Here is a 20,991-nt window from a genome sequence, read left to right as displayed (position 1 = left end):
TTTTGTAACTAAAATTAGTTAATATTCGAAGATTTGGTTGGAGTAGTATATCAACAAGTTGTGAAAAGTTGCTTCACAGTGTCAATCCTTGAAACCACATTTTAGTCATTTCACTTTTCTGTAAGTTACTAATTACTTTCAAAATTTTCTTTTATTACCCTCAAATTTCATGTATGTACGTGTTGAAAATGAAAAAACTTGAAAAGTTATAACTTTAATGTAATAAAAACAAGTGAGACAATACAAAAAATCTTCCAATTCTTGCATGTTTTATTTGCTGAAGCAAAGTGTTTCGATATAATAGGTTGGGGAGTTGTGGGTTATATTGAATAGGAAAATTATTTTTTTATAGTTTTATTGACAAATTTATGATAATGAACACGTGAACATTTTAATAAATGAAAAAAAAGATTTTATGTAACAAAAAAAAATGTTTAATGTTTGTTAAAAATTAAATTTTATCAAAATAATTTGTAAAAGTACCATGGTCCGAATAAATATATATAACTTTTAATTTAGAATGGGTTCGTGGGGTATTAAAAAGAGATGTGGATTGACTGGTATACGGTATATTTGAATTGTTTAATTTATCTTAGTTATTTAACTTAATATATTTAAATTCTTTTGCATTCAAACTCTCTTCATAAATATGAACATTAGAACAAATATAATAAAAACTACTAGATAATACCTTTTACTTATATTTATTAACAACTATAATTCATTTTCATTGTAGTAGCTAAAAGGTTCATCCATTAAGTTGACATAGTTATTTTTACAAAACATTGAAAAGTTAATCGTTCAATTATTTATAATATATATATCTAGAAATTATCATTTAATAAAATTTAATTAATTTATGTACCCACTTGACACATATTTAGTTAAGATTTGTCAAATAAATTATTTTATAAAAATTTAGATTAAAAGTTTCATATCAACTGAAAATAAAATAATATTATAATATATATATATATATATATAAAAGATAAAAGATATTTTATATTCTAGTATCTTAATAATTTACATATTTATTATATCAAATGAAATAGACTTTGTGGATATTTGTGCGAAAGTACATAATGCCACTGATAGGAATAGAGTCATCATGAAATATGATAGATTTTAGTGTTGGATATATTATTATGATAAGACAAAAATTATAGTCATATATAATTTTTGTTAGGAATATTTTTTATACACGTAATGTCGGATCTATGTTATAATATAAGGGGATTAGAGATGGCAAATAAATTCGTGTCCGTGGGTATAACCCGAACCCATCCCCGTTTTGACGGGGAATCCCCGCTTTGACTGGGTATGGGTATGGGTATGGGTAATACCCGAAATTTTCAACTGGGGATGGGAATGAGGATGGGGATATATATATACCCGCCCAAATACCCGTCCCCGCTTAAATTACTAAATTATTTATAATTTATTAAATAATCTAAAAAATATATATAAATAAATAATATATTTACACATAAAATATAACATAATATAATATAATATAATATAATATAGTATATATACATATAAATAAAATATACTTTTATATATATATATATATATATATATATATATATATATATTTACACATATACATGTAATATAATATAATATAATATACATATAATATATATACATAATAATATAATATAATATATATAATATATACGTATAAAACAAATTAATCATTTAACTAGTGAGATCTTTTATAAACAAATTTATAACATTACAATTTTATAAAAATTTAAAAGAAATATATATATATATATATATAAACATAAAATATCTACGCATATACATATAATATATATACATAATAATATAATATATATTATTATATTTATATTATTATATAATATAATATATACTTAAAATAAATATATATCTATAAATATATATATATATATATATATATATATATATATATATATATATATATATATAAACATAAGATATCCACACATATAATATATATATACATAGTAATATAATATATAATATAATATAATATAATATATATATATATATATATATATATATATATATATATATATATATAACATATTTCTCATTCTCTTTGTTTTTTGTTATATAACATATTGGCAATTGCTTCAGTTTTAGATCCAAGGTACAAGATGGACATGTTAGAATATTATTTTTATAAATTGTATGGTAATGATTTTGATCTGAAACTTAGTAGGATTCGTCAAATGTGCTATGATTTGGTTTTGGAATATCAATCAAAAAAGAATGAAACTTCTTCTTATAGAGCTACATCATTGGAGTTGGGAAAGGATGTTGATAATGATGCGAATGAATTTTTAGAGTTTATGGCAAAAAAGAAAAAATCTAGAACTACAGTTATGAAAACAGAGTTGGATTATTACTTGGAAGAAGATAATTTGCCGGTTACACAAGAATTTGATATCCTATCATGGTGGAAAACAAATGGGTTAAAGTTTCCAACCCTTCAAGCAATTGCAAGGGATGTTTTAGCTATTCCAATAACAACTGTAGCTTCTGAATCTGCTTTTAGTACTGGTGGTCAGATATTAACTTCTCACCGTAGTCGACTTCATCATATTACTATAGAGGCTTTGATGTGTACAAGAAGTTGGATATGGAACTCAAACCATCTAGGTAAGATACTCAAATTTATTAATATTTTTTGTTAGTATTTTTTGTGAATTCTCATCTAATATTCTACATTTGGTGTTTGTAGGTGTTAAAAAATTAAAAGGAAAAGATGTTCTCATGAGTGAAAATGAATCTGATGAAGAAGGTACATTATATTCTAGTAATTAAAATTTTCAATTTCAATTATTATATCATATCTAATTTTTCATTTTTTTTCTATGTGTAGGTGGATCGAATGCAAATGAAACCACTGATCATTTGTAAAATTAATAAATATTTTGGTTATTATAAAATTTTAGTAATGTGTAATTTTTTAGCTTTTATATAATTATTTGAATTTTATTTAGTTGTTATTTGATACTTTAATTTGGGATTTATACTATTATAATATTTTTCTTAATATTTGACATCATGAAAATCAAAAAGAGTATGTTATTTTAATATTGAATATTTTGATAGTATCATGATTCCGTTGGTGTGATTTTTAAATTTTTTTTATAAAAAATATTTAATTGATATATGAAACAATAAAAAAATGGGTATGGGTATGGGTATAAGAAAATACCCGTTACCCGGTGGGGATGGGGATGGGTCAAAAGTTGTATACCCGTTGGGTTTGAGGATGGGGATGGGGATGAATTTTTATTATGGGGATGGGGATGAGATCATGATACCCGTACCCGCCCCGCCCCGTTGCCATCCCTAGATTATAGTCCCTCCAAATTTTTTATATTTATATTATTTATTATATAATTTTAAATATACTTTTTAAAAATTTAATATTTTTAATATTTTAATATATTTTATATATTTAATATTCTAAATAAATTTATATATCAATACATAAAAAAAGTTTTTTTTATTGGCAACATTTATTTTTCAATTTGACCTTTTGAATATTTTTTAAATAAAAATATTTATTTTCTTAATATTATTATTAAGTGATCATTTATTTAATTTAACCATTTTTTATTTAATTATTTTTTAAAATTTAATCACTGAAAATTAATTCTAATAAAATTATGAAAATTATTTATATTTAATTATAATTATAATTATAATTTTATTATTTTTTATTATTTACGATGTTTTTACTGGTTTATATAAAAAAAATGGGATTACTCTTTTGGTTTTTATTTTAATTCAAAAATATAAGTTAGTCCTCTAATTTTTTTTATAGTTCCAGTTTGGTTCCGATTTTTGAAAGAATGAAGCAATTTGGTCTTTTTTTTGTTAAATTTCTTGGATTAGATCAATGTTTTTCCATAAAAATTGTAGTTGTGAATAATGATTTCTTTGTTAGTATAATTGACATAATCCTAGTGTCAATTTTGATGAAAAATCCTTGTTCCGATTTAAGAAATTTAACAAAAATGATCAAATTGCATCAATTTTTAAAAGATCGAGACCAAATTGAGACTAAAAAAACTAGATAACCAATATGACATTTTTGGACGAAAAAATGGACCAAAAGAGTAATTCAACCAAAATTTTGACACTCCCAAAATATTGGTTGAAGATCCGCCATTGGATACAAGGACCATATTGCACTCGTTTGAGTTGGTCACCATAATTATCTGTTCTTATATCACTTCTTAAGTTTACAGAGGAGGAGGTTTACTGGAGGATACAAGACTTGAGTCCAAAACCTAAAGACAAGGGTTTTTGAGTCTTCATTCTTATATGGTACTCCACTTTCTCATTTTTGATATATATTTTTGGGTTAAATTATTCGGATGATACCCATTTTGGTAGAGGTGTGTCAATTTGGTAATCGCTTTTACAAAAGTGTTAATTGCATCCCAGCTTTTGAAAGAATGCTTCAATTAGGTCTCTTTCAAACAAAAATTATTAACGCCGTTAACAACGTGCCACGTGTCAGTCTGTATTTTTTTTTTGTTTTTTTTAATCTTTTGAAAAAAAAATGCCACGTGTCAGGTCCCTAATGTGACACATGACATTGTCAGTGTCACTATCAGATGTCACTGTATTGATTTCAATTTAATCCCCATATATGTATTTTTTATTCAACTTAGTCCCTACTTATGTGTATGTAATTCAATCTTGTCCCAACTTTTTTTAAATAATTAAAATATTTTTGTAATCCATTTTTTACAAAATTAGAACTAATTAAGTATAAATGTTTCTCTCAAATTTCAGACCAAATTTATTATTTGTTTAAATATTATACTAATAGTTTTTATTAAAAATGACTTTTTAACATATTACTTTATTAATTACTTTTCATTAAGTACTCATGTTTTGTTAATTTTTTTTTTCAAAATAGAACAATATCGTGTCTTACTAATTTTATACCAAAATTTTTATTTATATGAATGTTATACTAATATTTTTTTATTAAAATTGACTTAATAGAATGACTTTTACCACTAAATTTTAATATAAATATCAAATATTTAATTTTTGTAATTTTTTTATACTTAATTAATTTTAATTTTATAAAAAAATAGATTTTAATTATTAAAAAAAAGTGTCAAAATTGAATCAGAGATACATAAGTAAGGAATTGAATCATTGAGACATATATGGACATTAAATTTAAATCAACAACATCTGATGGTCACACTGACACGTGACATTGTATTGCCACGTGTTATACCAGGGACTTGACACGTGGTATTTTTTTTACAAAAAAGAAAAATAAAAATAAAAAATTTTAAAAAATGTAAAAAAAAAACAAAAAAAAAATATTGACACGTGGTGCACACCGTTAGTCATCTTCATGTGAAAAGAACCTAATTGAAACACTTTTTCAAAAATTCAAAAGTTGAAATACAATTGATACTGTTTTAAAAACGGGTAACAAATTGATACACCTCCACCTACCGGAATACCATTTGAGTGATTAAACATATAATTTTTTTTTTATAGTCAAGGTGCTTGGTTACTTTTGTCATCAAACAGCAATGATGTTCAGAAAAAAGAAAACACAGACACAAGGAAAATACTATCAACAATACTTTTACGTGTTGCCTTTTTCTAGAATACTTGTTATGTTAGTTATATAAATCATTAAACAGATGATATAGTTGATGGAATTTATGAAATATGTATAGGGAACTGAAAATGTATCATAATAGTGTTAAAGAATTTAAAATAAGTATTCCATGTTAAAAATACCTTATTTAACAATTTTAGAAAGACGTGTCTTACTTTTGTTTAACTGGCATTTGTCAATTTTGAAATGAGTAAAATGCTTTTAAAAAGAAAAATTAGAGTCGAAAGGAAATAATAGGAAAAGGATGAGATGAGTGTCGGAAGTGCGAAGGAAGTCAACAGGAGGATCACAAACACGTGGCACGTGGCTAAGCGCGTGGAGAGAAAATAGTAAATAGTCAACTACAGGTCTATTTACAGTCCAAAGCATGCAGTGTCGTATTTGTTTATCTCAAGTAACTCAGTTCAAAACAAACTCTAAATTGAGCCAATATTAATAAATTATTCTCTCTTCAGATTCAAACTTTCAATTAAGAACCATCCAAGCTTCTTCTTTCTTGCATCCCCACTTACTCACCCTTCATTATGTCATATTCACAGTTTCATCGCACGCTTCTTACTTCAATATATCTCTAAATTTGTCTGCTTTCCACACACCATTATTTTAATCATTTCACAGACTGTTAAGTTTTGAGATCTTCACCGCCGAAGCTTCTCTTGTCTTTCCCCACTCACAACTTCTTTAACAATATATATACTCTCTAAACTATCTCTATATTTCTGCACCATAGACTCTTTCCCTACCTTATTTTTCTTCAACTACTTCTCAGCTTAGACATACATGGCTTTCAGTGCTTCCAAGCATCCCCCAAAACGTGCCGTTTTGCTCAAAGACTACCTCCGGGACGACCTCAGCTCCTGTTCATCCAACGGTTTTAAATCGTTGCCGCGCCGACAATGCTGCACCACCGTGGGATTCTTCGTTGAGAAAGATCTCCAACTGCAACGCAAAAGAAGGAACACACTCCCTCCGCGTCGACGATCATCGGTGTCGGCTCTTCAGAGAGCTTCCGTGGCCGTAATCAACGCGATAAAGTCGCTGCCGATGTCACAGAAGAGTGGTAGAGCGAAGAGAGGTGGCGTTCTCTGTAGAAGCCTCTCGAGGAAGCTGTTGAGTAGAAGCTTCTGGAGAAAAGCAGCAGCGGTGAGGGAAGAGGGAAGCCAAGGCGTGCCGCGGAGGAGGACATCTTTCCGCGAACTCATTATGCTGGATCAGGAACATCGTAAAGCGACGTCGTTCAATGAGTATACTGCATTAGCTGCCCCGAGTTTCACCACTTCTTCTGGTTGTGGCAGTAACAGCTGGGGAGAGAGTGAATTCACGTTTGCATCTACCGCTGCTTCCTCTGAGAGCTCCAACGAAAACTACCTCCTGCTTGAGACAACCAAACAGTATACACCACGACGTCACAAGGTAGAAGAAGAAGTGATAACCAAGGTAAGTACTACTCTAATTTCCAACTTTCGATTCTTTTTTTAATATTGTTCATGATTTAGAGAAAGAAAAATGTTCAAGCAAGCTTCATAAAGTATATTTAATCAGTCAGATCCGGAAAAACAAAATACATAGCAGGTTTTAGGAAAAATTAAAGGTTTTAATTAATTTAGAATTGTGAGAAAAGAAATTGAGTTTATAATATCCTGTGCATGTGTTCAATATTACTATGATCTTTGATTATCAGTTTTTAATTAATAATTATAAGTATTATATTTTTTTGTCTAAATTGTTATGGAGGATACGATTCCCTGTACTAAACACAGCTCGTAGCAGTGATTTGCACGTGCAGAGTGGGGATAATTAAACGTTTAATTATTCACGAGAAGATGTGAGGACTGCGTAGCACACTAAGCGCCTTCCGCGGCGCTGAAACAAACTCACTGCTATTTTTTATTAAAAATTGTGATTAAATGAAATACTGGTAGGGAGTAGTTTATTAAAATAAAATTTTGTTTTGGACTCCTTAACCGTTGGTTTAAGGTGATTTCAGTTCAAATAGGTGATAGTTTGGGAAGTTAGGTTTCACCTAATCTTCTGTCATTTTCAGGACGGCGGCTAAGTATACACTGCTTTGCTTTTACCTTCAAATTATAAATTTCAGTGCGTGGCGGCACGTGAACTAGTAGGGTTGGGTCTATGCCCTAACTAACTTTACTCAGTTTACTCCACTTTGACTTCTAACTTCCAATAATTCACTAGGACTGAATATAATACTATATAAATATATTTTATTATTAAACATTTTAAGTATTTTAAAGTTTAATGATTTTTTTGTTAAAAGTAAGAACACTGGTTAACAAGGGTTACTCAGATTCACCATCCAAATTTTTGTTTGTAACCTTTCTATGTAAGCTGCGAAACTTACAAAAATTATTATTTTTATCTAACAATAAAATTATTTTACCTATGAGTGGACATGATCACATTCGACTCATCTTCTTAAAAGATCGTTTAACCAAGTGTACTTTTCATTTTCCATTTTCATATTTTCTTCTCCCCTTCACCAATCCTACAAAGTAAATTAAAAGTAAATTAACAATTATTTTATTTCAAAATAAATAAATAAAAATCATAGAAGGGTAACCTGAGAACAACTTAATCTTGATCTGACCGAAATTAAAATAAAGTGTTGATATATTTGATGCATTATTGAAATTTCTTTCCGCATCTTTAAACAACAAATCGATACATTAGAAGAAAGGTTTGACGTTTTGGGTAAAGTTTTTAGTATTTTGATACACTTCATAAATATGGTAATAATACTCTATTAAAGTTAAACTCTTGAATGAATCTCACCTAAATTATAGTACACAATTGATTATGTGCCCATCCACTCTTATAGTTAGAATTCCAGCATTAATAAAAGTGTCAGTTATATCTAAAAAAACTTTGATGATATCTCTTTCTCTCTAATGAAAATGAGAGTAATTAGTGAAATGGATCTGGTGAAACAGGAATACTGGGCAAACGAGAAAGAACAGTTTAGTCCTGTATCGATACTAGATTGTCCATTTGTAGATGAAGAAGAGATTTACAAGTCTCGTTTCAGATCCACTTCCTCTGTTGTTTCCATCACGGAAGGTACGTAATGCTTTTCTTTCTTCCCTCAACCTCGATGCCATTGTTATTTTTTTCTTTTCTGACAAATGAATAAAATACAGGAGGGAAACACAAGCATATGCACAAAAGATGCCATTTGGAAAGTGTGGCTTCACTGGAGCCGGTGGTATTAGAGAAAAGGTTCGCGCGGTTAGAGCTGGGAGATGAAACACTCGACCATTCTACAAAACAATGTTCCCGCGTAGTAGTGGCAGCAGCGCGTACTCGAAATAACTTGCGTCCTGCAAACAACCACAACATTGAGGAGAATGCTCGAAATCTTCTGAACTTCGTTAAAGGTTCAAATCCACGCAACATTTTGATACTTAAGGCAGAAAACCTGTTGTTTGACTACTTCAAGAAGAGTATTGGAGAATGTAAAGACATTGATCTCTCAAAAAAGCTTCAGCTTTGCAAGGTAGCAGAGGATTGGATAAACGGGCGACCCCAAGAACTGTATTTGGATTGGGAAGAACAAGGACGAAGGTGCGTGTATGTTAGGGAGATGGACAAATGTGAAGAGTGGAAAAACTATGATCAAGAAATACAACAATTGGGTGAGGACCTGGCAAACGAAGTCTTCGCAAATCTGGTTAATGAGTCAGTGCTTGATCTTATGATACGTGCCAGCCACTGAGATAACATGCTGCTAATTACACTTGTTCCATTGTTTCTTTTTCCTTTTTGTATTCGTCTCTTCTCCCTGTCTCGGGGATACGAGAGTCTAAATTTTGGAACAATTTGGGGAAATTTTGGTTTTAGTTACGATGTTTTTCTTCCCCATATCCTGCGTCTGTCGCTTTGGCTTGCAGTGCTTATTAGGACTTGGGAAAAAAAAAAGAAAGAAATTGAAATTCATCTTCTCCAAAGAGCTTATACCATTTCTTACTCTTAGTTTTGAGAATTTAGAAATATTTTCAACACAGTAGAAACTTATAAATGATAACAGAATAAGTCAAGTTGGAATGAAAATTTATCTTACGACCAGGAAAGGCTTGATACTGAAAATGGGCCAACTCAAACTAAAGGGCCTGCAGATATGTCTAAGCCCATAATGTATATACAATCAACTTTAGGTCAGTATGATAGGCTCAGGACAGACAATACTTAAAATATGATAGTGTCTAGAAATGGATGGTCCGTTAACGATTCAAAGTGTAACATAATGTTCAAGAAAGTTTACTAGGATAATCTTTAATTTGGTTTTGATATCACGTTAAAAATAGAGTTTAAGCTTAACTCAATTCTACAAAACCGGCTTGTAAAATAAGGTTTGCACCCCACTTATATATTATGAAATGACTTTATTTCTAGTCGACGTGGAGTAGAAGTGGAAACGCAACTCAATGAATCTTTCTCTTAAAATGAAAAGAAGAAATTTTGATGATGTTGTAGATACAATTTTTTGTGAAGTTACAGTTTATAGAAAACCATGCTTAGAGTATCCATGGAACTGGTGTCATCAATTTGTAAGGCAAAGCTTAAAGCAATTTCTTTTCTCTCTGTACATATAATTTTATAACAAGTGGAACAACCATGTATAATCATCCCTTTTTATCTATGTACATGATCCTTTTAGAATTGCCTTGCAACCAGGAACATGGATGGGAAATTTCATAAACCATAATTGAAGTTCAAAGCTAGAATGTTTTCGGTGTACATATATGATGACACCAGAAATTTACTATATGATCAATTTTAATGATTTCATGTGTATTTTAAAACTTTTACACTTGATTTAACTACTGTAACCGTTAAATGAAGGTAATGTTTTTCTTTTAATTTCAGTAAAAGCTGTACCTACAGGGTGTTCATTTATATTCTCAATACTGTTTTGATGTTAGACCTTTTGTATTTGGCTCTTTATTTCCATTTACAGTTGGAAATTGGAAATCTGCATTTGCCTTTTAATTAAAAGGCTACCGAATCAATCAGATGTCTATTTTTGCTTTTGGTGTTGAACTTTTGAACTTCTAACATTTATTTATCGTTTGAATATGTCAAAGCCATGGAAAACTGAAGTTGAAAATTAACCATAAAATTAAGTGGTCTTCTCGAAACCTTGAAATGTCCGTTAACTTTACTCCTTATTTTTTATTTATTTTGTGCTGAACGCACTACATTTTTCTTCAGAGCATGTCTGAGTGTATTCATGTACACACGTAGACTAAGATATGTCATTACCATCATTCTATTTGTAGTCTTGACAAATACAAGAGGACTATGTTTTATCACTTTAATTTCCAGAGGAATGTTCTTTGCTACTTAATCTTATTTGCGTATGCTTAAATGTCTATAAGTATTATTAAAGGGAGTATTTTAAATTTTTTTTCTCTTTCGTACTACTATTCATTATTCGTATTTTTATTGATTTGAGTTAGAAAACTTTCATTAAGTACTGTAAATCTAAAACTCATTTCTAAGGATTTTTTTTTTTGGATGTGAGAAGGTTTCACCTCTCGTGTCAACTAGTTTTCCAACCCTTCACACATTTTAGTAAGAATATGTAGCATCTAAATTCGAACTCAACCACAAAGTTAAGAACCACACAAAAGATATTTCACACCAGTTATTTTTGGAATTCTACTTTTATTCTCCAACGAAAACATATCAAGACAGGATAAAAAAAGAGGCTTTAGACTTCGGTTTTTATCCGAAGCATATTTTTCATAGATAAACTTAGTTCTGGAAGTGATCAAAGCCTATATGTGACATAAAAAAAATATTTTAAAATGTATAAATGAGAGCTTGCTTCGAAATATGAAATGCATAAATGACAGATTACACGTGTACGAGGTAGACAACACAATAAGCAATGTTTGAACAATGAAAGGAAAATGCATGAACAATGAATCAAGGTGTCAACTATGGAGCAAGGTGTGACCTTGATGACCTGTGAAGGAGATCAAAACACATTAGTGTGGGTCCCCTCATTACAAAAAAACATTAAATAGACCAAAACGAATGTAAGAAAGAGAAAAATGAACCTCCAAACAAGATGGTTAATAGAGACCAAGAATGAAAATGGAGAAGAGAAAAGAACAAGATAATTCACAAGAAGATGAGACGAGAACAAGATGTTTCACCACAACCAAAAATATCAATAATGAAAAAGCTTCGCGTGAAAAAAAGACCAAGAAAGGTCGGTAATGTTTCACAAATTAAATAAAGAAAAAAATAATTTTAAATTGGAATTATTTGATTATTAATTCATTAAAAATATGTCTCCAACTAAGACTATTTGAAAAATTGATTATGAGGACTTATTTAAAGGTTAATTATAATTGATTTACCATTAAAAATGATACACTACTTTTCCTTCACTTGCACAACTTTTTTTCTAATAAAATGTTAATGAAAAACATTTTGAAATAAGGAGAAATTTACTATTCTTCTTCATAAAGTAAGTTTACATTTGAAGTAAAAAAACACTAAAAAGTGTGCTCTAATTCTTTTTTATTATTAAAGCATTAAAAGGTATGCTGTAGATTAAACACCAAATTATTTTCAGAACTTTTCTTGAATAAAGTACTAAAAATTGTGCTACACTAAGGTTGTATTTGTTTCAGTGGATCGACGATTAGCGAAGACAGATTTATGTGAATGGAAGACGTTTGTTTCACATGATTTGGAAAGATATCAGAAGCAAATTTGGAGAGATTGATGAAAGATTAATCTTCACAAAATGTACAGATATAAGGAGATTAACGGTTCACATTAATTATTTGACCAAAATATCCTCTTATAATTGCATGCACCCTATGAAGAAGAATGAAAGAAAATTAATCAATTTCATTCTTATAAATAATAATAACAATAATAATAATAGTAATATTATTATCATGGTAAATTATTATTATTTAATAATTTTAATTTTATTTTAATATAATTTTCATTATTTATATTTATATTTATATCACTTTTATTTTTTAGGATAAAATGGTAATTATCTAATTTTATCAATTAAAATATTTTTTAATTTATCACATATTTGATTCTAAATCTATTTAAATTACACACTTTTTCCTTAATTCAAACAACACTATAACATCTTAATCTCTTCAAATTCATTCATCCACCCTCCCTCAAATCATCTATCCTGTCTTAACACATTGTGGTCCAATTTACATTTAATAATTTGTTCAGCTAAATTACCAATTAAACAAAATTATTAAATTAGATGGACACATAAAGTGAGCATGAGAACATGAAACATAATAGTAATTGTTGTTATATATCTTATTCATAGCCAACTCCAAATCTAATACATCTTTGTTTAAATTGAAAATTTTCTTTTCTTTGTTCATAGATGACTAAAGAGGACAACTTGACATATTGCTTTCTCAAAGCTTTCAGAATAACCCTTCAAACTATCAGTCACCACTTCAACAAACTTGACCTTCAAATATTTGTCCCTTCCAATACTTCTTCCACTTCCTCACCACTCTCCTCAACAACTTCATAATTAATATATTGTGGTCCCTCTATAATTCAATCATAAAAACAACTATCTAACTACTACTGATAAGAAAACTTAGTTATACAACTTCATCCATCGTAAAAGATAAAATACTTCATTTTCTAAATAGATACTTCAAGCTTGGGGGTTAGGATATCTACCATTCACATGTTCCTTTAAATACAAAACATTCTATTTATATTTTGGATATGCAAAACGAATTCCAATAAACATCAACTCTACCAAATTACCTAATAGAAATATTGTATTATGTAGGATGCAAAAACATGTCTTCATCAAATGTTGTAAAGTGAGTCCCGCTTGTTTCAAAATGAATTTTTATCCTGTGTCATTTTCTAAAACTCACTGTGAAAGAATCCAAACCAAACACAACAAAAACAGGTTTTAACCTTACAAGTACATGAGTCATTTTATAAAGGGCATTGAATCGCCGCAAAAATAAGATATGGTATTATTGTGCAATTAATTTCAGTAGCCCTAGCAACTCCAACCGTATTCAATCGTGTCCATTATGAATTCATTGTTTCTTTGTTTAGAAATTATGTGAAAGGTCCTTTATTGAAGAAACTGAAAATTGAATCCCGTGAACACCACGAGTTCATCCCCAGCGAAGGAATTGGTGAGATGTGGACCAAGTATTTCCATAAAAGCTGTCATCATTTTATATTTTGTTTCGCCTCAAATCCTCTGATTCAACCACTCATCAATGAGACCGTTGCCATAAAAAATACTATTTCGTTCATTCTTTCAAATTTTTTATTTATGAATATATCTGTTAATTTTATCTTAATTTACGATCATTTCAATTGATTCAAAAGAATTGTTACGTTAAATATAATGTCTGCATTACGTACTTTCCAATGCTTTAAAATATTTACATGCATCCAGTAATTCCCTGTTATTTTATGTCATTATAACGTAATGAAAGTCGTTAAATGAAGTCTCACTGTAAGGACCGTAACCAACATTAAACTAAACTTAGGATCTATTAAATAATGATTCGATTCGAATTTAAGTTTTATAGATACTAAATTCAATATATATATATATATATATATATATATATATATATATTAAAGTTATTCTGGTCAATTAAGTTCTTTAATGAAAACTAAAATCGATCATGATTACTGTTCTATAAACATTGTTAAGATCAATTTTTCTTTCATGTAGATTAAAGTTATTTTAATGCCACAAAGCTAAAGTATATTTTTCTAATATCTAATACAAAGTTTTTTACTAACATTAGCATTATTTTCCATAATGTCAAATAGAAAAAAAGAATTCAATTGATATCGATGAAAAAGTTGATAAAAGAAACCCAACCAACTAAGTATAAAAGAACTAAATAACCGTGTTCGATATTAACTTATGTTAATGTTTGTTTTTGATCAGCTAATTTTTCTTAATAGGTTTATGATTTAAAAAACAACTTTAACTAGTATTAATATAAAAGTATTGGCACAGAATCTAGCACACTTTTTACGTTGTTTTATTTTAAATTTGCTTACAAGAAAAAAAGTGATAATATATAAGTTGGGGCATGAAAGAAGTAGAAAATGAAGGGACAGTGGCAGTTATTAGGTGCAATTAAAAAAGGGGAACTGTGTTTGTTGTAGAGTTTTGGATTGGTGGCAACTACTACTATATATTTGCAAGGCGAGGACATGGGAAACTGATTTTGAATGATACCTCTTCAAATTCTCTGCATTTTCTTCACTATTTATTTATTACGTCCCCACACCACTGACTAATTGAAATTAATCTGAGTTTTCGGCGACCAAAACAGCTAGTAATCTTTATATTGCTCAAATATGGCCGTCATGATCGTTGAGATTATTCCTTTCAACTCTATAAATACCATATAATAACCTCTCATCACTTCAACTTCTTCTGTTTTCTGCTCAATAACTCTGCAATGGCTCTCTGCTCCTCCACCTTCTTTTTTGCTGCTCTTTCTTCGATTCTTCTCTCGGCTCAACTCTGTCTTTCCCAAAAAGGTCATCTTCTTCTTCTCTTCTTCAAATCTATTATTATTATATACTTCTCTGTGTAAATGAACTGCATCTATGCTCATAAACTGAGTTTTAGATATTATTATATTATTATAACTATACTGCTATAAAAAAGTTTGTCAAAACATGATTTCTCTATTGCTGTTTGGTTCCTTAGCTAAACCTTTTGATCCAATGTAGTCAAGGGAAAGCTATATAATTTCTGTGGCATTTTCTGTAAATTGGGTTGCTTCTGATGAAAACCGAACCAAACAGAACAAGAAAACGATTCAAAATTGATTCAAATTTTTGAACTCTTGTGTTCAGTTTGGTTTGAAAAATTATGGTTGGGTGGAATGGATAGGTTTTTAAGTGGTAGCAGAAATTGGTTTGTGACTCAGTTTTGATACAAACTTTCACATGTATTAGTTAATGTGAAAGTACAGAGCCAGAATAGAATTTCACCACATCACTGGTGTGTCCTTGCTAACTAGTTAAGGAAGTGTAGTAATTGCAAGAAGGAGAAAATAAAGGTAAATTCTCTCAACTAACCACCACATGCCCATTCATTAGCTAAGTAGGGATTTTTTTTCCACTTTAGCACGATTTTTGGAAGAAATTATAGGAATAGCATACTATTCTGGTTTATTCTGACCTGTGTTGCATTAATTTTTCTGTATTTTTCTACTCGTAATTAAGTTTTCGGAGAATCAAATTTTGAATTGATTTTTTTTTCATTTATTTTTGAAATGGAAGAATTAAATGAAATAAAAATATTACATATTGAAAATATATTAAATTATTTTAGGTGTTATTTAAAATTGCTTGAAATAAATTAGTTTTCTTATAACTTAAAATATATAGTTAATATATATGTTTTTTATTTTTTTTGCATTATATACGTTTCGTATTAATTAATATGATAATTTATTTATTTGAAAAATATAATTCTAAATTATTTAGTATTTATTTACTTTTAAAAATTACATCAATTAATGCATTATAAATTACTACATTGACCATCGCTATATTAACTTATCATATTTGTTATATTATTTTTTTTGAACTTATCTTATGAATTTCTGCAATAGGATATTAAGAATAAAAATTAAATCAATAATTTTAATTAATATATTATTTTAGAATCTAATATTTATTACTACTTCTCAAAACAAAATTATTAATTATATATTAAGTTATAAATATTGATAAATTAATATATTCATAATTATTATTAACAATTATTTTTCAAAAGTATTTTTTTTTCAAAATATTGATATACATTTTTTAATATTTATTTCTATCCAAAACATATTTCTACATTATAAATTGCTACAATATAAAAAATAATACTTAGAAAACAAATAATACTTTTATAATTTTATTATTCCATTTTAAAAAAAATACAAAAATAAAAAACTGAATTTAGAATTTGATTTTCCAAAAAACCGAATTCTCACTGGGAAAACGCAAAAAAATCAATGCAACGCAGGTCAGAATTCGACTCCCAAAATTCGAATTCTGACCTTGAAACCAGAACAGTGTTAGATAGATATATATTGGGAACAGTCTATTATCTGAGTAATTACTTTGAGAATGTGTGGTAGATGGGAAAAAAAATCGCTAAGTAGGACCGTGAAACATAGATAAACACAAACACTCTTCTCTCAACTAACAAAACTCAACACAGTTTGCAGTTCTTTGAATCTCTTCAGTAATGAAGCAGATGGAATAGAAGGTGTTTGGTCCACTCAAATAAATGAGACAGAAGAAAACGGAACACAATGCTCCATTTTGTTCTGCTCCATCGCGTAATTAAATGCTACCCTATTTAGGTTAATCAATATCCAATTACTTTTTAACCAACTATTTCTACAGAGAATTAATTTCCGATTACTAACAGACAAATATATTTAATTTGTAAAGAAAGTTTGCATTCATAGTTAGCCTTTAACTACCATTGTTTAAACACTCCTTATGCCAATCATAGAAGATTACATTAAACCAATAGAATATGTAAAATGTGTATGCCTCTTTTATTGGGGGAAGGAGGTATAACAAAATTTAAAGAAAAGCTATATATTTGTGTGAAAGATGTCCTAATTAAATGGGGCAGTTGAAGAATGCCCTTGAGCTTTGGGGCACTCAGCCACTGAGATTGGTTTTGATTTTGAAATGCCAGCAATATTGTGACCCATATTTTTCTTTATTTCTTTTCCTTTTAATGCGAAGATAGAAAATGGCGAAAAAAAACAGGGGAAACATTACGAAAGTTGTGAAAAGGAAACTTCCACAAGGTCTTTTCCTTCACATTAAATAATCATCAATTTGGTCCACACATTATTGGATCTCTCTAACTCTAATTACATTTATAATGCTACAGTAATTAAGCCAGGGAGCTGATACTTTGAAAAAACACTGACTTGATGATTGTTATATTAATATTTTTATTTTTATTTATTAATTTAAAATACTAATATATATTATTATATTATTAAAATGAGTGGTAAAGTAGTTGTTTTTTTTTTATGTTTTCCAATTATCATTTTTCTCAAGTTAATTAGCCTTCTTCATTACGAATAAAAAAAAAATCCATGATGACATTCTACTTCCATTACTTTAAAGCTAAATAATATAATTGATCTTTGAACATGCAATTAGAATGTATTTCTAATAATAATTTTCACATTAAATGTGTGTGTTCTAATTGGTTTTAGAGTTCATTTGATTTTATTTAACTTAATAAAAATATTGAACTAAATTAAATCGATGCTTTGTACTTTACATTGAATCTATTTCAATAGTATTTTATTATATATATATATATATATATATATTGATTAAAACTATATATTTTGTTTTATATTTAGTTACACAACTAATTAATCATGTGACAATGTTTATGTATACCAAAGAGAAATGATAGGTTAACATTACATTTGACGACTTTTTTTACCACCTTCATAGATTACAAGTTAATTTCTTTTGAACTACAAATTAATTTTAAAATAATAAAAAAGGTGATCAAATATAGATGTCATCCTATCATTACGAAATTCGGTTCTTAGAACATTTACTTCACTTAGACAAACAAACAGTAAGCAGTTTCCCGAGTGCACAGTAGTAGCTAGCTAAGAAGGTTTTCCCTGTTTCTTCTCATCATTCATCATTGTTTCAATTTTCATAGCCCGTAGAAAGGGAAAACATGGCTATAGTGAGATTTAGATTGTTTGGAAAATCTAAAGAAGAGGTGTTGCTTATACGAATTTACAGTTCCCAACTACACATTCATGCGCAATGCAACGACGGCACCAGACATCTCCTTCTACGACTACATCGTAATTGGCGGCGGCACAGCAGGTTGTCCTCTCGCTGCGACACTGTCCCAGAATTACAGCGTGTTGCTCCTTGAACGCGGTGGCTCACCCTACGGCAACCCCAACATCAGCAACTTAGCAGCCTTCGGTGCTGCCCTCTCCGACACCTCCCCCACCTCTCCCGCTCAACGCTTCGTCTCCGAAGACGGAGTGATCAACTCAAGAGCCCGCATCCTCGGCGGCGGAAGCTGCTTGAACGCTGGGTTTTACACTCGCGCCAGCCCTGAATACGCAAGGTAGAGGAAATACGCAACCTCATTGTTTTGTTATCGATGATATTATTATATACAGTAAGGATTATTGATTGATCGTTAAATTTATGGGTAGGGAAGCGGGGTGGGATGGGAGGGCGGTGAATGAGTCGTACGAATGGGTGGAGAAGGTAGTGGCGTTTGAGCCAGAAGTGAAGCAGTGGCAGTCAGCTGTTCGGGAAGGACTCCTTGAGATAGGTGTTGTGCCTAATAACGGCTTCACCTATGATCACATTGGTGGGACTAAGGTAGGTGGCACCATCTTTGACCACCAAGGCTTCAGACACACCGCCGCTGATCTTTTGCAATATGCCAACCCCTCTGCAATTACCCTCCTTCTCCATGCCACCGTCCACAGGATCCTCTTTCGAGTCAAAGGTTCTCCCTTCCACATCTTCATTTCATTTTTTCTCCACACACATACAACTCAACTCACAGATTTAAGTGATTGCAGATGGATCAAAACCAATGGCGCATGGAGTAATCTTCAGAGATTCATTGGGTCGTAAACACAGGGCGTACCTGAATCGCCATCCCAAGAGCGAGATCATTGTTTCGGCTGGTGCTCTTGGGAGCCCACAACTTCTAATGTTGAGTGGAGTTGGGCCTAAAGAACACCTTCGGGCCCATAACATCAGTGTAACATTGGACCAGCCCTTGGTCGGTCAGGGAATGTCGGATAATCCCATGAACGCCATCTTTATCCCATCTCCTCAACCGGTGGAGATATCTCTGATTGAGGTGGTGGGCATCACCAGTTTTGGCAGTTACATCGAAGCTGCCAGTGGTGAAAACTTCGGTGGTGGTGGTTCCCCGAAGGACTACGGGATGTTCTCTCCGAAGGTACTCCCATTATATACATACTTCCTACTGATAACTTACATTAAATTATTAATAATGAAATAGATTGTTTTGGTTGACGCAGATTGGTCAACTGTCGAGGGTGCCGCCAAAGGAAAGGACCCAGGAGGCCATTGATAAGGCAATAGAAGCGATGGAGGGTCTGGACCAAGCAGCCTTCAGAGGAGGGTTCATCCTGGAGAAGATAATGGGTCCGATTTCAAGCGGGCATTTGGAGCTCCGAAGCCGCGATCCAAACGAGAACCCGTCGGTGACCTTCAACTACTTCCAGGATCCCCAGGACCTGGAGAGATGCGTGCAGGGTCTTCGCACGGTGGAGAAGATAATCGAATCGAAGGCATTCAGTCCCTTCAGATACCCCAACTTGCCAATCCCCGTGCTTCTGAACATGACCGCAAATTCCCCCGTTAACTTGCTCCCCAAACACACCAATTCCTCCCTCTCTCTCCAACAGTTCTGCAGAGACACTGTGATGACCATTTGGCACTACCACGGAGGCTGCCAAGTTGGGAAAGTCGTCGACAGGGACTACAAGGTTCTTGGTGTCGATGCACTTCGCGTTATCGATGGTTCCACCTTTAACTACTCCCCTGGGACTAACCCTCAGGCCACTGTTATGATGCTTGGCAGGTACATGGGAGTTAAAATACTCACTCAGAGACTTCGTGCCACTTCTGCGGATCAAACACACCAACAAATTGTATAGTTTTTTCTCCGATTTCAGCTTTTCGTCAATGTTGCTTCTTAGAAAAATAAAAAATCATCATTATTCTTCTGGTTGATGGATACATAGAAGTTAATTAAGTTAGGCAGGGAGAATGTTTCTTCTCGTATTTTTATTACACAATGGATGGTAATTCTTGCAACATCTTCGGTATTCTTTTTTTTTTTTTTTTTACTTTCCAATTAAAAAAATCATAATTCTTCTCAATTATTAGTTCTCATTTTTAATACCATTAACTTTATATATTTCATTAAGTGAATCTCATTTTAATTTAAGAAAAGTATAAAACACGTAAGTTGTCAATGCATTTATCTTTTCCATTTTTTTTACAATTCCAAACAATACTAAAGTTCCAAAGGGCTATTCAGGAACTCACAGATCTTAGCAATATATCATCAATGATTTAACTAGTAAAAGAAATTGCAAGAACAATTGATATATATTCTCAAAGAATTCTATGCGGTACATAAGGCAGTGGAATGAGCTTTTAGTATTTAAAATATCAGTAAAATCTGTATAGTGAAATTTACTAAACAAACT

At 30.5% G+C, this 20,991-nt stretch overlaps 2 protein-coding genes across 4 annotated transcripts; both read left to right on the top strand.

The window, feature by feature from the left end:
- Nucleotides 1-6,352: 6,352 nt before the first annotated feature.
- LOC114176283 (uncharacterized) lies at nt 6,353-9,647 on the top strand. The gene is made up of 3 exons (XM_028061265.2): nt 6,353-7,105; nt 8,620-8,746; nt 8,827-9,647. Exons 1-3 carry the CDS (start codon nt 6,449-6,451, stop codon nt 9,399-9,401), a joined length of 1,359 nt encoding a protein of 452 aa, XP_027917066.1. The 5' UTR covers nt 6,353-6,448; the 3' UTR covers nt 9,402-9,647.
- A 5,301-nt stretch (nt 9,648-14,948) lies between these two features.
- Nucleotides 14,949-20,595, top strand: LOC114176982 (protein HOTHEAD). Of its 3 annotated transcripts, none has more exons than XM_028062187.2 (5): nt 14,949-15,244; nt 18,512-18,851; nt 18,943-19,244; nt 19,321-19,709; nt 19,792-20,595. In XM_028062187.2, exons 1-5 carry the CDS (start codon nt 15,163-15,165, stop codon nt 20,431-20,433), a joined length of 1,755 nt encoding a protein of 584 aa, XP_027917988.2. In that variant the 5' UTR covers nt 14,949-15,162; the 3' UTR covers nt 20,434-20,595. The 3 variants fall into 3 exon arrangements, with proteins under 3 accessions (XP_027917988.2, XP_085526696.1, XP_085526697.1); XM_085670570.1 differs by having other exon boundaries at nt 18,426-18,851; XM_085670571.1 differs by lacking the exon at nt 14,949-15,244 and adding an exon at nt 15,756-15,771.
- Nucleotides 20,596-20,991: the final 396 nt, after the last annotated feature.

The sequence above is a fragment of the Vigna unguiculata genome, chromosome 3 (assembly GCF_037176805.1).
Source record: "Vigna unguiculata cultivar grain cowpea cultivar isolate G323 ecotype 2 chromosome 3, ASM3717680v1, whole genome shotgun sequence".
NCBI classification, from domain to species: domain Eukaryota; kingdom Viridiplantae; phylum Streptophyta; class Magnoliopsida; order Fabales; family Fabaceae; genus Vigna; species Vigna unguiculata.
The sequence above is the reverse complement of the archived record's forward strand: the minus strand, read 5'-3'. Positions and strand labels throughout refer to the sequence as shown.

What these genes read in the sequence shown, in the direction of transcription:
- LOC114176982 (XM_028062187.2), top strand. Translation starts at nt 15,163, where the DNA reads ATGGCTCTCTGCTCCTCCACCTTCTTTTTTGCTGCTCTTTCTTCGATT. An exon ending in GCCAGCCCTGAATACGCAAG is followed by an intron (nt 18,852 to 18,942) that starts GTAGAGGAAATA and finishes ATTTATGGGTAG; the next exon opens with GGAAGCGGGGTGGGATGGGA. An exon ending in GATCCTCTTTCGAGTCAAAG is followed by an intron (nt 19,245 to 19,320) that starts GTTCTCCCTTCC and finishes AAGTGATTGCAG; the next exon opens with ATGGATCAAAACCAATGGCG.
- LOC114176283 (XM_028061265.2), top strand. Translation starts at nt 6,449, where the DNA reads ATGGCTTTCAGTGCTTCCAAGCATCCCCCAAAACGTGCCGTTTTGCTC. An exon ending in AAGAAGAAGTGATAACCAAG is followed by an intron (nt 7,106 to 8,619) that starts GTAAGTACTACT and finishes CTGGTGAAACAG; the next exon opens with GAATACTGGGCAAACGAGAA. An exon ending in TGTTGTTTCCATCACGGAAG is followed by an intron (nt 8,747 to 8,826) that starts GTACGTAATGCT and finishes AATAAAATACAG; the next exon opens with GAGGGAAACACAAGCATATG.